At 46.5% G+C, this 18600-nt stretch overlaps 1 protein-coding gene across 2 annotated transcripts in view; it reads left to right on the top strand.

Annotated features, from left to right (window-relative positions):
* Thada (THADA armadillo repeat containing) overlaps nt 1-18600 on the top strand; it is a 285813-nt gene that overhangs the window by 188164 nt on the left and 79049 nt on the right. For both annotated transcript variants that reach the window (XM_040738715.1, XM_040738714.1), the window contains exon 30: nt 6920-7038. In XM_040738715.1, coding sequence (XP_040594649.1) covers nt 6920-7038 — 119 coding nt within the window. The remainder of the gene's footprint in view (nt 1-6919; nt 7039-18600) is intronic.

Here is an 18600-nt window from a genome sequence, read left to right as displayed (position 1 = left end):
CATGTGGCTTAGAAACAAAGAGCTTGCCTAGCATGCATGAAGATGCTCTATGTTCAGCCTTCAGCACTGCTCCCTGGGATGGGGGTGGGGTAGGGGCAAGGGTTGGGTCAGGGGTCAGTGGACAGGACTGAGAGTCTTAGGGAAGGGTATGAACTGGGTATGCCAGCCCAGAAATGTTTGAAGTTGGCCCTCTGGTTTGAGTGGAATTACTATAGGCCAGTTGAAGAGAGTAGAAGGAAAATGGGAAGGGCCAGACTGGACCAGGTAACATTTGTTAGGTTGTCAAGAGTGGGAGCTCATCTCTTATGGACACAGATAACACTTATGTAGTGGAAGGTAGGTTGAGCCCTCAGGGCTTACCTTTAGGAAAACTGACAGCCCTGTGTCAAAGTAAGTATTGGAGGAAAGGCATTATCCAGGTACAGGTCTTGTGTCTCGTCCAGCCTGCTGGGACTTTCCGCTCACTCCTTTGGGGGGGTTGTATGTTTCAGTCCTTTCACATATGTGGCGTATTCCCAGTGACATGCTCCCCAGGCTGCTCAGGCAAGAAGTAGCTTCACCTGGGCTTAGTGTCCTCTTCCATGCAGCAGGGACACTGCTTACCATAAACTCATCTAATAAACAGGCTGAGGTTTTGGGGGAGCAGATGCTTGAAATGCTTTCTGTCCTGCTCTCTCATAGAATAGAGAGTCCATTGTGAGATGATTGTGGATGGTCAAGCCCTTCTTGTAAGGGTGCTAAGGAACTCAAGTGTCATTAAGGTGCTGTCTAGAGCCCATACTCCTCCAAGGTCTGTGACAGTGTGACTGGCATAAGAACCACTTCATTGGGCTCTGTGTACAAGTGCATGTACCCAACAAGTCCAAACAACAAGAAGGGTTCTCCTGAGAACCTCCCTGTGTCTACCTGGGGCCCAGTCAGTGTGCCTGAAGCAGAGACCCAAGCCTGCAACCCTGGATACAGTGGTTGGAACTATAGTGACTTTCCCAGAACACACACGTGCACACACTCATACACACACACATGCATACTCATACATGCATGTACATGCATACATGCAAGTACACATGTACACTCATATACACACATGCATGCAAGCACTCAGACACATTCACACACATGCACACACACACACATACATGATCTGCCTTTGAAATGTTTGTCATATCCACTTCCAGAAGTTATGTGATGAAGCATGGTTTCTGTGAATTAGAAAGTTTAGATTCTTTCCTCCACCATCCCCCTCCTAACCCCCCTTTTCAGTCTGACTTAAAGCCATAAAATACTTCTACCTGCCTGCCTGCCTTTAGTTCTGTTTGTATGAATTAAGTTGACAGGATAAATATTCACATTCCCAGCTACAGGCTGAAACAATGTTTGCCTGTTCTGACCAGTGAGTCGAGAAGGGGGAGGAGGGGCTGACATCACCCTATACTGTACATTCCCAGCATAGATCATTTATTTAAGTCCCTAAAAAATACTGATGTTATACCAGCCAAAATGAAATCCCATGTAAACACTGAGCTTGGAAAACTGCAGCACTGATTTAGCTAGGGGAGCACAGCGATGCAGGAAAAAGGCGGACACTGGCGGGTGTGCTGGGCAGGACGCAACAGGAGCGAGGTGCTCCCCAGTCTATATGATGCAAGAGGGAAGATTGGATTTATCTTTCTAGCAAAGTCCAGCTGTAAAAGTGAATCGATTGGCATTTGATCATCAGAGTTTAGGATCACTGATGGTTACGGTCCATTCACCCCCTTTAAGAATGACGTTTCGAGTGTCTCTTTCCTACTAGAGTTGGCCCTTTTCAAGGCCGGCCTAACCCTGCCCTGTGACTGCTGGGCCTGCTGTCTCCTGGAGCTCAGCTACTGTTGATTTTAACTGGCCTGAAAGCCACGCTTGGTGAAGAAGAAATCCTGTCTCAGCATCACATTCCCAGACAGCCATATATCATCTTGATCTTGTCCCACACAAGTCACTATTTTAGTTCTGCAGCATAAATCAGGCATATTTTACTGGTGTGGTATGAGGTTTTGTTTTTGTTTTTGTTTCTGTTTTGTTTTAGGGACTTGCCTCATGACTCTTTTTAGGCCCATAACATTTATTCAGAATGCATTACATTTGTGCTATGGAACTGCTTTTAAGATTGTTGGCTGCCCAAATGGACCGCATGCATCCCACAGATGCCTGCGCCCACCCCCCATGTTTAGAAGGGAACCCTAACTGCTTCCAGGTTCTCAATGTGGTGTTTCATTAAGGCTTAGTTTTTCAGCACAAGAAATACAGGATCTCCCCCCACCCACCTTCACTCAGTGCCGCCTGCGGGACCACCCCTCCCTAGGGCAGGGCTGACCAGCCCATGCTTGTGATAGTGGGGCATGCTGCTGCCAACTTAGGTTAGTTCTGCCCCTTTCTGACTGAGACATAACTATATCAAAAAATAAATGATGTTGTGGGGTGGGGTACCACATCGTTCATGTGAAGGTCAGGGAGCAGCTGTGTTGTCCAGGCAGTGAGATGTCTCGGTCAGTTCTAGAGTTTATATATTATCCTTCGGTGGTCTTTGATGGAGTTGAAGAGAGATAGTTATGGTTATGGTTTTTCTTAATTATGATAAAAGATAAGTTACATATAAAACTTGAGACTCACAAAGATAGAATAGATGATAGAATATTTTCTTTAAAATTTTCCAAATGTTAATGGGATAAATATTGTTTATAATTCTTGCTTGATAACTGCTTTGTTATATATAATTTGACTATGTTAAACTTAAAACCTTTCTTTTTATCTAGACAGAAAAGAGGAGATGATGGGGGATGTCCTTCTGTATGTATGTTTCTCTTATTAGTTGATGAACAAAACCCTGTGGCCAAAAGATGCAGGGAGATAGGCGAGACTAGGAAGCGAGAATTCTGGGAAATAGTCGCCAAAAGGAACCAGGAGGTTAGGACACACCAGGCAGTCTCTGGTAAGATAAAGCCACATAGAAATATTTACATTAATAGAAATGGGTTAATAATTAAGACAGAGCTAGCCAATAAGAAGCCCTGGCCATTGGTCAATAGTTTAATAATTAATATAGCATCTCTGTGTGTTTATTTGGGGCCAAGGCAGCCTTGGGACCTGGCAGCAAAGAAACTGTCAGGAACACTGTGTAAAGTCACTTCTCTCCTTCCCTTTGGTCTTGGGTCCTGAACTCACCTTTCCAGGTTCATGTGGCAAGGATCTCTGCCAGCTGAGCCACGGGGCATAATTATCTCACAGCAACAACACTGTCTTCTCCTGTCTTGTTTCACTGATGATACCTCTGAATCCACTTTAGGGACCTACTATACTAGAGGTAAACTGTCTATCCTCGTTTTAAGGTGAATAGATGAGCAGAATTCACTTTCGTCTCAAAACAAGACTGTTCTTGTACAACAAACAACTAAGAGAAAGCATCTCACAGATGTTCCTCCCTCCACATCTCAGCAAGTGTGCTGTCCAATTCCAGCCTCATCTAACTCCTCCCTCATTCTCAGACCTGCTGGAGATGCCCTTTATGATCCTGGCCTTGAAAGGTGACCCAGCGTCCCAAGTTAAGAGTGTCTTTCCTGACAACCAACTGCTTGGCAGTCAAGGCAGCCTGTCATGTGTGTGCGTTCCTCTGTATTCACGGCTGCTAGCATTTAGATGTGGTTGTTTAGAGGGTACCACAAAATCAGAATGCTGTTCTGGACAGAAACCTAAAGGGATGTCCTCTCTGTCTATCCTTTCCTTTCAGAACCTTGATAGAGTCTTGGGCTCTGAGTCAAAAAAATAATAATAATTAGCAGTGATAAATGGCATCAATACTCCCTTAGCAACTAAGGTAATGGGCAGTAAGTAGCTCCTACCATTCTGTTGTGGATAGGTGGCTTGTGACGTGTTGGGTCCACTACAAGTGGATCTTGTGAGTTTTCAAAAGAAGTTGAAAATAGGGATGCTGTCTCCCAGCTCCTAAATGCTCTTATAGAAACTGTATAGGCCACAAGATCATTGGTCTTCAGTTCTTGGTTCCAGCACATCACCTCTTAATTGGACTTCTGCCATGGTCCTGCACCTCTGCCTTGTCTGCGATGGCCTTCACCTATCAGGAGTTATGGGAGTGTGAAGAGCATGGTATCTTTCAGCTCTCTGTTTACCTAGAACACAGAGTTGGTACCTGCTGCAGTGTGCAGGGTCCATGGGAATGCTCCCTGAGAGAGTTAATATTAGAAGAGACACTAAACACCAGTCGAAATACTTGCTTCACAAGTAATTGTGGGCTGGGCGTGTGAATGCCACTACAGACTTGGGGCTCCTGCTCTGGCGCTGCGCTCGTCAGCACTCTGGGCTGCCTGATGAGTTCTGTGCCTTCTCAGGCTGGCAGGCCTAGCTTCTCTGTGCTTGACTCCAGCTGTTTGCAAGTTTTCCCAGGCCTGGGCTCCAGCATACTCTGTACCAACACTTCAGGCAAAGTTGAGAGAGAGAAGAGTGGCCCCAAGAGCTGAAGGATAAGTGCCTCTTCCCAGAGCTCCCTGACCTCCAATGAACTCACACTAATCATCGCCTCGTTTTTCTTAAGTCCAGTGTTAAAAACGACATGTGAAGATGGTTGTGCATTCAGATGTTCTCACTAATCTTTCTCAGAAACATGAATCTATTTCACGTGTTCGCTTGCAGAGCTTCCCTCCATCTGTCTCATCTGTCTCCTCTGCGTCCCTGTAGTGTCACCTCTTCCGCTCGCCTCTCTCCATCAAATCCGCTGCCATGCACCTCTGTACCCACCTGTCAGGTGCAGACAGACAGACCACTCTCTATCCTTGGTGTGTAACCAGGATCACAATTGTCATCTGGTCTGTGCCCAGGGTGACAGAATTGATGGGCCCCGTAGGCTGACATTCATAAGCCGGAGCTACCAAGCGTTTCAAAAACAGTCTTGTTTTTGCCAAGCAAGGTGAGCAAATACAGGCCAGAGCTTAAACATCCAGCGGGGGTTATTTCTGAAGTGATCGCTTCTAAATGAGAAGCATTTGAAACCTCACAGCTCTCTTGACAAGTAAATTCCACAGTCGTGTGTTTTGCTGGTGTCTGCTGATTAATTACAGCCCTGTGACACATGAAAGCCCTGGTGGTTGGTTTAGCCCAGCTGTGGAGAAAAGAAAGCAGGGCCCAGTGACTCTGCCAGCTCTTTCGGGACAGTGGGGATTGAGGCCGAGGGAGGTATTTTTTCCCTCTGGCAGTCACCACATAGGAACAGAATCCCCAGCCAGCCCAGTGCTCCAGGCTCCATGCCGGGTGGTTAGGTCCCTGCAGGCTGTGGTAAGGGAACGGCATCTGACCCGGTGCATCTAAAAGAACAGGTCCTTTGTTAGAGAGAGTGTCTCAGCGTCCATACAGGGCTGAGTGAACCTCCTGTGTGCTCCTGCTTCAGAGAAAGGCTACCCTGCGCATGTGGCCTCCACCTGTCATTCCATCAGGGGGATCAGATCCTGTTCAAAGCCAGCTTCTGCTATATAGGGAGTTTGAGACCAGCCTGAACTACTTGAATTCTTACCTCAAGGGGGTTGTAACCCATACCTATAATCCCAGCACTTGGAAGACTGAAGGCCAGACTGAGAGCGGGCACTGTGGGTAAATTAGTCCTTGCATGTAGACTTACTCTAAGAGCCCACATAAAGCCAGAGGTGGCCGCTCATGTGTCTGTAATCCCAGCACTTGAGGCACAGGGTACAACAGAAAAAAAAAAACTAAAATAAATTTTAAAATTCTTAATGTGTTTATTGTTACTTTGTTTCCTTCATCCTCCTCTTCATATATAGATAATGGAGCCACTCACAGGAGTTGTCTACCATGAGTCCTTACGGTCAGAGAACCTTGTCTACCCTACCCTCTGTCCCATTCTCCCCCAACGCCGTGGGCCGCTGCTGAGTGGGAATTCACACACATTGCCCATGGTTAAATGGGGCTGCCATCCTGTTGGGGAAGTCCTGTTATTTGCCTGTGCATTTGTCAATAAAGTACTGTCTGGCCAATAGGGAATCTAGATAGGAGGGACTACGAGTCCAGAAGGACTCTGGGTAGGAGAAACAGAGGAGAGTCAACATGTGACGCCATGGGGGTAGGACTCCGGGAACTATTCTCCGGTAAGAAACATACTTAGATTAACAATTATGGGGTAATTACTTAAGGCAGAGCTAGCCAGTAAGGGACAAGCAAGGCCAACAGCTTCATAATTAATATAGCCTCCTGTGTGTTTATTTGGGACTAATGTGGCTCTGGAACCAGGTTGCCGGGACGGCTTCACTCAAGGAAATAGCTTCTCTTAACACCATCCTAAATATAAATATAGAGAGACTCCAGGATTTGCCCTGTCCACTTTTAATTCTGGTGTATGATTGCCATTAAGTGTCAAGAGTGTGCTCCACATCTGATGGCTGTCCCTTCCCCTGACTGCAGAGGGGAAGTCTGCGGGATCTATTCCAGACCCCGCCTCTGCTTCCTCACAGGTGTACTGTGGTGTTAGCCCACACTGTCCTGATGAACCCAGACTTGTGTCTAAACCACTTAGACTCATACTTCCTTCCTGCACGAGGACTTGGAGCTTGGTTTCATGTGAGACTGCTGACTGAACAACAATTGCACGTCCCTGCTCCTCTCGGTGTACAGGTTGTTTCTGACTAAGAGGCTCTTGGGGCAAATGACTGTGTGGTCACAGTGACCCCCGATATGGGGAACTATGAGGAGGACGCAGAAACGGGCTGGTTTGGCCAAGCCCTGGACTTCTCACCCATGCTGTACGTTCTGCAGGTGTCTGCTTCCTGTGAGGCACAGTTTGAGGACATCTAACAGGGAAGAGCTGAGTGTTTATGAAAACGTTTTCACAGCAGAGCATTGCCTTTTCTCTTTTCCGGTTCAGGTTTTTCATTTGTTACAAGCCTACGCTACAGACTCCAGACACAGAACAGACACAGATTTTCAGCACGAGCTGAGTGACATCACTGCCTGTACCAAAGCCAAACTCTGGCTAGCCACAAGGTATGTCAAAGCCCCACGTGAGGAGGCGTCACCGGGTTAGTGGTGTGTTCGAGAATCGCTGTCTCTGGTTGTGAGCAATTTTAAATTACTCACACCAGTTTCCCGGACTTACTAGAATATTTTAGACCTTTGTGTTGTGGCAAAGAAAATACTTCCTTGACAATTTTTCTAAAATTGCTGAGTGATGGGCTTGGGGGTATGATAGGATTCAGCAGTCCAGTGTTTCTTATCCTTACCAAGTACCCAACCCTGTGTAGACATCGTAACTACAAACAACAGCAGTTGACTGGTCTTCATTATATATTATACAAATCCTTAGATGCCATGGCAATTTAAAGGTTAAAGTTCCTTGGGTGACCGGGCATTGGTGGCGCACGCCTTTAATCCCAGCACTCAGGAGGCAGAAATAAGTGGATCTCTGTGAGTTCGAGGCCTGATCTATGGAGTGAGTTCTAGGACAGGCTCCAAAGCTACAAAGAAACCCTGTCTCAAAAAAAGGAGGCCGGGGGTGGTGGGGGGGTGGGAGACAGGGTCCTTGGGTGATTTGAGTAGGCACTGTAGAGAAGGCGGACTTGAAAGGGAAATGAAAGTGGCCAGAAGGATCGCATATGGTAAGCAAAGTAGACTGGGTACTGCTTCTCCTTGTCAGTCTTACCAGTATTTATTCTGGCACTTAGAATATAAAAGATAAAAGTAAAAAGAACCTTTCATTTTTGTTATATGCAACACTGTGTTCAAGATCTTTGTTTAGGTCCCCAGATACTGGTAAGGCAGTGTCCCTATAAGTGCCTCTGTGTGGGCTAACTCTGGCAAAGATTGCTAAGAAGAGGCCAATGCTCCTTTACCATATCCTATTCCATAGCATGCTCCCTCCGAATTTGAGTTGGTATTTCGTTGTCTACTGTAAAACACGCTCTTTTTTGTTTGGTAACCGTGGTGTTTCTGCTCACTTTTCTTAGACTCCCCCACCCTGTAAGGGAAGTCAAGGAATGGGCATTGTGGGGGTCCCAGTCACCCAACTAAGCACAGCATTAGTAGAACAACAGGCTGCCATCAATCGGCCTGTATATCCGCGGATGCAAAGAAAAGCGCTAGACCTGACTTCTATGGGGTTCGAAAGATGAGTAGACCACGTGTTTCCACTCAGTATTTTAAATGTGATAACAACAAATACAACACAAATGTAAGCAGTACAGGCATGGCCCAGAGGAGAGTTGAGGGAGGTTCAACAGCAAACTCATTCGGAGATTGTGGAATTTTGCCAAATGGCCAAGACAGGGAGAAGTCCAGGCTTAGGTAGTAGCATAGACAGAAAGGGTGGCCATGTGGAGTGATAGGATAATGCTCCACGAGGCAGAGAAAACCAGGCAGGCATGCTGGGAGCTCCTGAAGGAAACCATTTTTGTGAAGGGGAATCAGTGGTGGTTGTCCATGGCGATAGATGTGGGAGTAGGCTATCTAATGACTGCTCAGCCAATACTTAAGACTGGGGGCAGGGATAAGGGATACTGAGGGCTATTCTCTGGCTGAAGTGCCAGTACAGTTATGTGAGCTGTTAAATGGTTTCTCCAAGCCGTTACCTTCTGCACAGCTCTGTTGCCCTCAACCTCTCTAAGATACACTTCCTGGGAGAACAGACACGTGAGCTCACAGTTGCCATTTAGCTTTTCCCCCGAGTCTTCCTAGCTATTATTTCTGGGGATCAGGAAGTAGAGGTTCCCCAGAAATCATCCTACTGAAACCATTTTCCAGCTGTAACTTCTCCAAGTCACAAGTCCTGGCTCTTAAGCTGCTGGAAGGAGGAGTTTCTACCCCTTTGCTTAGTTAACCTCATTGGAAACTGTCACCTGCCTGCTTCCCGAATCCATCCCTTCTTGTTACGTGAGAGAGAAGGTGGAGGACAGGCCAGCCCTTGACGGACTTCAGTTTGCTCAGTGTCTGAAGCCGGCTGGTGAAGCGGTTCTACCTAGCTGCTCTTCAGCAAGAGACGTCCTTCCTGCCTTTGGAAACATCCCCCATGGTCCCTGTCACTGTTATCCAGCCAACATTTTCATTGTCATCATCCCTTCCACCCCCTTCTCTGAGTTTCACCTCTAATTTCATTAGGCTAGAAAATGAACCATGAGCCACAGGAGCTCTCTGAGTTTCTACCTCCTTGCCCAGAGTCCAGGAAAGCCTCTTGTCTGTCCTCAGTACAGTCAGCTCTCTATTATCCAAGTGTGAACTTTCCACTCAGTGGGTGGTCTGTGGATAGTTCCTAACACCAGACCTCCTCTTATTCCCCAACATACTTTTTTACAAGTCTTAATCAGGGTGTGTTCCTAGCCTAGAACAGAGTTTGGAAGGAAATCCTGCTGCCCAAGCACAGTGCATTCCAGAGCTTTGCACGAGCTGTTCTGTGTTATCCCCACCATTGAGGGGTGCCTACAGGCCCTGAACTGGAGACCACAGAACTCATGTAGGTAAGGAAGCCTTCACCTGCCCCATGCCTACCTTGTCTCTGAGGACCTCTTGCTGTGGGAGGTATTTGTCTACACCAGTTAAGTGCATGCCCAGATGAACCCATTTGGGGTCATGGTAGTCACCTCAAAGCAGGTCCTTTCTTCCTCTCTTCCCTGCCTTTGCCGTGGAGATGTTACAGTGCAAGGTGTTCCAAGTCCAACTGCTGAAGAGGCCCTTTTATTCCTGGTCATTTACACATGAAAGATAAATGTGTCTTGGGCTCACTGAGGCCTCTGTGTGTCTTTCTAATGTACCCTATGAAAAATTACTGCTGCTGGGGGAGAAAATGTTGGTTTAAGTTCTAGCAGCAACACCTTTTCCTCCTGAAGTTAATTTGGTCATTGACTTCATTCAGTCCAGTGAGCACAAGAATTTTAGGGGATGTGTCATTTATTTATCCTTTTGTTCCAGATGGTTTCTAAAACAATTCATTGGAGCGACGGATAATCAATTGAGTGTTTAAATTTGGAGTCTAAAATTGAGAGCACATAAAGACTTTTGTTGTCTATTCATGTTTTGACTTTGCATGATTAATAAGGATTTATTTCTGTAAGCTGGTTGAGCAGCACACACAGAGTTGTTGGGGAGTTTGGGGTGATAAGTGGCCAGCTGGCAGTGGCCCTTGAAAAAGGACTGGGCTGCTGCTCTCACAGGCTGCTTTTCATCCCAGAGTATAAGAGCCTTTCTGGAGTCAGCTCATGAAGCCTTCATGTCCTTCTTCTTCCCTCAGCTTTCCCTCCTCAGACAGGTCACCAGCTTTCTCTTGGTATGAGGGCAGCAGTTACCAACTCCTGGCAGAACACTCAGCCAACCCAGGTCAGGAACCAAGTTCCTGATACGTAGAGTTAGCCTCTGTCCTGGGAAGGTTGTCTAGGGGTGCCACAAAGAGGAGGCAGGCTAGTCCCCAGCAGTGGCCACGCCTGCCACCCTCGGTATCTGCAGACTCCAGCTCCACAGTCCTAGCCGACTCCCGGCCCCCGCCCAAACAGGAAGGACTTAGCAAAGCTCTTTCAAGCAGGACTAAGAGGAAAGGTCTTATTTACTTTGGTTGTAATTTGGGATTACAATTATATTGGGCTTAAATTTTTTCAGAAGTGATTTGTTATCATGTGCTTCCTTCAGTCATAAAAGAGTAAATATGTATTGGACATTCCTTTTAGCAAACCTGATGAAATAACCCATGTGTGCTAGTGCACATCTGTTAATTTACTGCTTAGGTGGGGCCTGAGACACCCCAGAATTGCTGCAAATTTCAGGCCAGAACGAACAACGCAGCAAACTTTTTCAAGAAACAAAACAAAACTAAAATCAAAATGATAAGGAAAACTTGGTGAGCTGTGTGTACTGTTAGACTCACTAGGGTGGATGATATGCTAGTCAAAAGGAAATATATTTTATACTAAACTTTTTTCATGTTTTTCCTCAGCTATCAGTGCATATCAGGGAAAAATAGTCCAGCACAAATTCACAAAAGAAAGCTTATCACAGTCCGTTGGAAATCACTATTATTGGTTAACAGTTTTATTCAGTTACTTCTTTTTTCCTATTTTTTCCATAGCTAAGGTTTTATTAAGTATAAAAGTTACAGCTTCCTTCTTTCATTTGACAGTATGAAAGTATTTGCTATTATTATTTAAAACTTTTTATGTCTGCTGTGGAAAACAGTATCACACTTAAAATTTAAAACTTAAAAATAAGAATTAGTGTAAAATCTTACTATTTTCCTACACACACACACACACGCACGCACGCACGCATGCACGCACGCACGCACTGAAAACAGAGACTTAGGTATTTGTGCAACTATGCTCATAGCAACCTTATTCCTGGTAGCTAAAATACAGAAGCAGCAGTGTTTGTTGCTGACAGTATAAGCAAACTACGATACATGCATACAGCAGTGTTACTCCACCTTTAAGGGAAAAGTCAAAGTACGATACATGCATACAGCAGTGTTACTCCACCTTTAAGAGAAAAGTCAAAGTATGTTTCAAACAAAAATCTTTCTGTACTGTTACTTCTTCAAAGTTATCATTATTTTAATTCATGTTGTTAAGTTTTTGGCTTTTCTTCCCAGCTTTACCACCACACATCTTTATAAAATAATTTTGCCTTTTTTTGAATTAGGAAAAAAGCTTTGAAAATACCATTTGTTGAAAAATGAATGTAAGCATCAGTGTGTGTGTGTGTGTGTGTGTGTGTTTGGGTTTTTGTTTGGTTGGTTTTTTGAGACAGGGTTTCACTGTAGCCCTGACTGGCCTGAAACTCACCAAGATTCACCTGTCTCTGTCTTGAAGGTGTGTTGGGATTAAAGGCATGCATCACTATGACTGGCTTCATCGCTCAGTTTTAATGTCATAAATAATGTTCTAGTGAAAAAATCTCTATGTGACTCTGTGTGTGTGTGTTACTGTGTGTGTGTCTGTGTGTGTGTGTGTGTGTGTGTGTGTGTGTGTGTGTGTGTGTGTTCTGTAACCCTGGCCTTGGGTTTGATCTCTAGAGTAGGGAGAGTTCCCTGAGAGCTCCCCCAGTGTCTCACTCAGTGAGGCTGTTGTGCAGTGAATTCCCCCTCCCGCCAGCAGTGCATGGGAATCTCCACCAAAAGTTTTAAGATTTTTAAAAACTTATTCCTGGAGTCCTACTTTGTACCAAGCTCTGGATGAGGAAGTTGGGATATATAATTCCATAAGTTCATCTCAAAACTCTCTGGGTGCTGGACTTTTCTTGGAGATACACCAACTGTGTTGGCTAAGTCCAAAGATAAGTAAAACAAAGATAGATATGTTTTCAGCTTTTATTTTTACTGTTATAACACGGTGACTGACACACTTTAACCTTTTGTTTCTGCTTAATAAGGAGCCTTCCCTGGGCTATCCAAGGTGCCACTGGGACCTGGGCATTTTATACACTCATTGCCAGAGGCACCAGGTACCTCCCTTCCTTTCTGTATCTCTCTCTCTCTCTCTCTCTCTCTCTCTCTCTCTCTCTCTCTCTCTCTCTCTCTCTCTCTCTCTCATTCTCCCTCCCTCCTCTGTCTCTCTCTGTCTTTTCTCATTCTCCTCCCTCCTTCCCTCCCTCCTCTGTCTCTGTCTCTCTGTGTGTGTCTCTCTCTCTCCTTCCCCCTCCCTCCTCCTTCTCTCCCTCCCCCTAGGGGAGTGGTGATTGTTGAATTCTGCTTTGAGGCATCTTGCTCTTTTGCCCAGGCTGGCTTCAGACCCACATCCGCCTTCTCGCTGCAGGTGTCCCACGCTAGGATGTAGGGTGACAGTGTTACCCTACCACTCTGGCTCTGGTCATCTCTTAATAGATCATGCTTTGCATTTGTCACAGCTGTCCTTGGCTGGCCACTTCTCCCTTTAGATCCCCACAGGAGTCTGTGACACTTGGTCTTGGCACTTACCAAATGCCAGGTTGGCTGGTAGTAAGTTTTCACTCCAAACAGTACTTCTAATGCTCGACTTAGAGTTCTAGAGTCACCTGGAAATGTTTTAAAACCCACCACTGTCGGTTCCCACCCTTAGAAACTGATTTAGATATTCCATGCCTTTGCCCTCCCAAGTCCATTTAAGTCTGGTACCCTTTTCTGGTTGTTGTTCTAGAAGCTCATGTCACATTTTCATCTTTTAAGCTGTGGCTAAAGTCGAATAGACTATACTTGGATCACTTCATTTGGTGGCCTTCCCAGGGCTAGACATATGCCAGACTGTATTAAGCAGTGCAACTATTTCTTAAAACCACAGTTGCAGTGTAAGGAGGGCAACAAAACAGTCTTTTCAGGCAGACTCGGGGCGTGGAACTTGAGATGCAGAAAATCCCATGAAGTTTGTGCAACTTCAGGCCCCTGCAGCATGCACGTGGAGAATGGCAGCCCACAGGGCCAGGAACCCTCCACTCACAGCTGACAGGAAGGAACCCCACGGGTAACTACTAGCATTTGTTGAGGATTCAGCTTCCAAGTCCTCATCAGACATTTCCCAGGCCATACTGCCTCCATCTGCCAAACACTGTTTGTTATATTGGGGGCTTGGGACTTGTGGACATAAGCACTGTCTAGAATAAGCTTCTCGGAAAGAAGGTGTGCACCGAAATCATTTGTTAGAATGAAGACCCATTCACTATCTTGGGGTGGGACCTGGGAGCCTAAACACTTGGCCAGCTCCAGGTGAGACCACTGTTTGGCCCTGGGACATAATTCATACTTAAGTAGTAAAGACTAAGACATCAGCCATTGTAATTATATAATCCCCAGTTTAAAATATTCTTGTTTTCATGGCCTCATTCTCAAGGGCTGGGTAGAAGCTTGGAGTTGCAGGAACAGACCCAAGACTACCAAAGGCATCAGGCCTGCCTTCTCTCCCAATATCAGGGACTGTGTGGCACCATGACATTATGGGAAGGTGATATTCCTTGATCCAGGCGGCCATCCCTTTAGTCTTAGTGCCTGGGGGAGGACCAGTGCTTTGTTGGCATGCAGTTGAGTGTTTATGCTTTTGTAAAATGACAGCCTGATAGTCTGGTGAGGAAAACGGGTTCTTGGAAGTACAAGACTAGATCTCAGGGTTATTAAGAAAGCAGCCTTGGGAGTGAGTTTTTGAGTAAAAAAATGTTGCTGAGGGCACTGGGTACGGGAGAGCCTGTTTGCTGAAGAGCTTCTTACTCTAGGGACCAACTCTAGTAGTTGGTACCTCAAGCCAACTCTGACTTGCAAACTCTGAACTCTAAATCCATTTCCTATGCAGTGTCCCTGGAGTGCTCCCTGCACCCTGTGTGCTCCTCTTAACTGGTCCCCACTGAGTTGAGCACTGGGCCCCTTGGGCCCATGGGTTTCAGCATGTGCTGTAGAGACAAGGCTGGGGCTTACTTATGTGTGGCATTCCCAGTTCTCCCCCATGGGTCCGTGGCCAGCTGCAGAGCTCTGCTCTAGAATTCCATTTTGCTTTACAACAGCTGAAGACAGCGTTTCTTTTCTAACCACCAGATCTGTTCATATGAGAGACTACATTTAGAGCAGAAGTGCTGGGGCCCGGGTCCGATCCTGCTTTTGCACTGTCCCCAGCCCTCGCCCAGTCTCGGATGGCTGCCCGATGCAGCAACCTGAGAAACGGTGTGGCATCAGCCCCAGCCGTGCTGCAGTTTTCTTCCCACCGCCATGACCGACAGGAGCCCAGTCCAGAGGGCTTGTTGAATTCCAGTGATCATGGGGCATGGCAAGGCTGTCATTTGTGGTCCCTGCCAAGACTTGAAGGGACACAAGTCTCAACAAGGCTGGTTAGTCACATAGCAAGTGTGCAGGCACAGCTGGCGGCGTCTCTGCTTGTGTGTGTGGTGGGGGCAGTGTCTTTTCAGCCTCTTGACTTTCCTTTCCTTCTTCCCTTCTTCTCCCTTTTCTCTCCCCTCCCTTCTTTTGTCTAAAGGTTTCCCCAGAGGTCCTTCCTTTCTACATTTGAGAGGCAGAGGGGAGACGATGAGGGAGAATGTGACCGCCACTTTCCTGTCAGCTCTGAGATTTCGTGGCGAGAGAGTCTATTGTTAGGAACCTTCTTACTCTCTAACTCAGCCTATTCGAAGTCGCCTTCAGCCTGGTGAATAACAGAGTGGTGAACGGGATGGAGTTGTGTATTTTAGTCCCAAGCTTCCTCCCTTTTAGACATCTCGGGAATGTCTAAGGCCATGACATCTTGAGATGAGATCCTGTTTGTGTTTCTAAAACAAGAAAGAAGCATTTCAACCCAGACCTGTGGGACAAGGTGCAAAACATCTCCTGCATTAAATGCTTCTTTTGCAAATGCAAGAAGTAGAAAGCTGTTTGAGAGGTGAAGTTTGAAGCTATAGGAAGTGGGTTTTGCTAAAAGCTAGGCTTCTGCAAGCTACTTGTATGTGATTAGTGTGTTCACCTGAGACTTGAAGCACATTGTCTTTTGGATAAACCCCCACCTCATTGAGCCATTTTCAATGAACTAAAGCTAGTTCCAGTTCACAGACAATACAGAACAATGAAGCAGCATGCTAGAGAATATAAAATATTATTATGGCACAGTAGTGTGACCTTGTAATTCCAGCACTTGGGAGACTGGGGAAAGAAGATTGCTGCAAGTTCAAGGTTAGCCTAGGCTGCATAGTGAGACTCTGTCTCAAAAGCCAATATATCAGCATAAGGTAGAAGATACTGTCCCTGTATCAGAAACCATGTGGGATGCTAGAGAGATGGCTCACTGAGTTCAGGACCGCTCGCTATTCTTGCAGAGGACCTAGATTTGGTTTCTAGCACCTACCTGGCAGCTAACAGCTATCTGTAACACCAGTCCCAGGGGATCTGATGCCCTCTTCCGACCTCTATAGGCACCAGGCACACTTGTTGCAGACACACATATAGGCAGAGGACACATACACATAAAATTAAAAAAAAATCTCTTTAAAAAAAGAAGAAGCCTGACTAAGACAAGAACAAATTAAACATAAGCAAGTAGGAACTTACTAAGGGCTGAAATGAATCACAGTAGAGCTGACACAGGAGAAATAAATGCTAGTTTGTGGGGGTACAGGGTCAAGGAAGTGTTCCAGGAGGAAAGAGACTTTTGAACAGGCTGGGTGAAGTTTAATTGTCCCATAGCTAATTGTCTTTGATTGGAGAATGAGAGGGGTTATACGGATACAGAGTAGCCTTTGTCAAGTAAATTAAGAACGTCTGCTGCCCATGTACCAAAGAGTCTTAGTACAGAGCACAGCATTGTGGTGAGCACTATAGGCAGATGGGGTAGAGCCTCAAGTGGGCCTCAGTTGTCGTGGTCTAGTTATAATGCAGTCCAGTGCCCATATGAAACAATTAACCAGTGGAGACGGTAAATACAAAAGTTCAGAAGAAAAGGTGGGTTTGCACTGTCAGGGCAGACTTTCCAGGAGAGGCAGATATCTGAGAGTAGCTTTAGAACAGGAGTGTGATTTGAAAACAGTAGAGGTGATAGAAAAAGATCATGCCAAGATGCTGCCCCTGCAGCAGCATGTCTCATGAGCGGTGGGAGACAGAACCAAAGGAGGTGCCATGCAAGGCTGGGCAAGAGGGCAGGTGGGATGGCCCTTAAGGACAGCCAAAGGAATTTGCACTTCCAGATACAACCGCTGGTCTCGGGCAGACACTGGTGATAGGCCTGTTTGTACACACTTGAAATCCACAACCCACGAGCTCGCTGGCAGCAGCCTGCCGGTCACCTGGGTCGCTAGAAATGGGAATGGTGTGGCATTTATCTCCATGCTTTTGTTAAGAGGGCCACAGAACCATGGAGTTTATACTAGGAAAGGGAATGGAGACTGTCTCATCTGGTGAGATTCCTGCCTCAAAAAGAAGCCTTTGTGGAAACTCAAAGGTGCTGAAGCTAGCTAGCATAGTAGAGCTGGTAAACACAGCTCAGGCTGGGGTGGGGCCTAGAGACCACCTGCATGGCTTCCCTCCCACTGGAAGCCCAGAAGGTACTATGAGATACCAACTCCCTGTTGCAAAACAGTGATCTCATCAAAACAGAACTTCAGAGGAGATAATTGACAGTAAGGTGGGCAGCTTTACAGACATGTGTGGTCCCCAGAGTATGACTCTGATTAGGGGTGAATGTAGAAAGTTCTGTTTTGTTTCTTGCCCTGCCCGCTGCTGCTGCCCGCTCATCCTTGAGAAGATCCTACAAGTCTGCACAGTGGGGCTTCCCCCGCCTCTGGCAGACGCTGCCTTCCCTATATAGGACCCAGCCCCAGACTTTGCCGTCAAAGATCACTGTTGTAGGCCTCTTCCTGAGAAGACCCACAAGCACAGGCCGCTGCCACTTCTCTACCAAGCGGAGTATAGATTCTGCTGTGTAAAGAAGTTAATTCCCCTGGTCACCCAGCTGCTCTGTAGCAGTGAGCTTTTAGAGGTAGTGCCTCTAGAGTCCATTAGCTCTGACCAGGGCTTCATGACCCTGTGCCCCTCCCTGCCCCAGTATTGAGCTGATGAAGCCCTGGTACATGTGCCCTATGTGCCCAGGGTTTAGCCCTTTTTCAGGAAGGCTTGTAGGGAAGGGGCTGGTCTCTGCGTGGACTGAGGAAGCAGTCTGGAAGAGGCCTTCCGCTGCCTCACTGCCCTCAGCTGCCTGTTGTGCCCAGGTGTCTTCAGTGATTCCAACAGCCTGCAAGTCTCTGGAAACACCTTCCCATGCAGGCTCAGAGACTCAGTCCTCTCTGAGCCTAAAGAGCCCTTACCCACCCACAACCCTGTGTTCTGAGGAGGCTCTGCTTCTTAAGGCACTAGTTTATTAGGAAGCCTGGGACACGGCATGCGATGCTGCAGTTGGGGGAAGCACTGCCATTCATCCCTGAAGCCCACGAGTGTGGTCTGTACCATCCAGAGGCTCCATCTCTGCCCTCAGATGGAATGTCAGCCTGTGGGTTTGCAGGCCTTGAGAGGCAGAGGCAGACAGATCCCTGTGAGCGTGAGGTCAGATTGATCTATACAGCAAGTTCCAGGCCAGACACAGCGACATGGTGAGACTTTCTTCAAAAAAAAAAAGAAAAAGAAGAAAGAAAAGGGGTGGAGGGAGGAAAAGAAAGAGAAGAAAGAAAGTAGGAAGGAAGCAAGCAAGCAGCAAACTTAGGGTAGAAAATGGAGGAGGCTGGAGAAGACTTGGTAGCAATGGCTGCAGGAAGAAAGCCAGGACATGAAGAATGCACCTATGATCAGGCAGCTTGGACTCTGCTGGTGTTGTCAGCTGTACTGGAAAGAGACCCACACCAGCTTGTGTGTGTGCACACCAGCATGCCCTTTATGTTGGCACACTGTGTCTTCGGGAGTTGCTGGGGACACATTAATACAATGTATTTGTCTGGAAAACCTTAACTCTATTCTTAGCCTTGCCCTGATCTTGGGAAGGTCACTTGAGCTCAATGAACAGTGTTGTTGATTCTGAAAAATGGAAAAATAATGACTATATTTCTTGGTAAGAAGATAAAATCAGATAAGAATATTTTTAAAGATAACCCTTTCATAAAATGCAGTATATTGTTATTCTATTGCTTGCATTGCTGGAACTGAGGTCCAAA

Source organism: Mesocricetus auratus, unplaced genomic scaffold (assembly GCF_017639785.1).
Source record: "Mesocricetus auratus isolate SY011 unplaced genomic scaffold, BCM_Maur_2.0 Super-Scaffold_100676, whole genome shotgun sequence".
NCBI lineage: Eukaryota > Metazoa > Chordata > Mammalia > Rodentia > Cricetidae > Mesocricetus > Mesocricetus auratus.
Note: the sequence above shows the minus strand (reverse complement) of the source record. Positions and strands in the feature narration are given on the sequence as shown.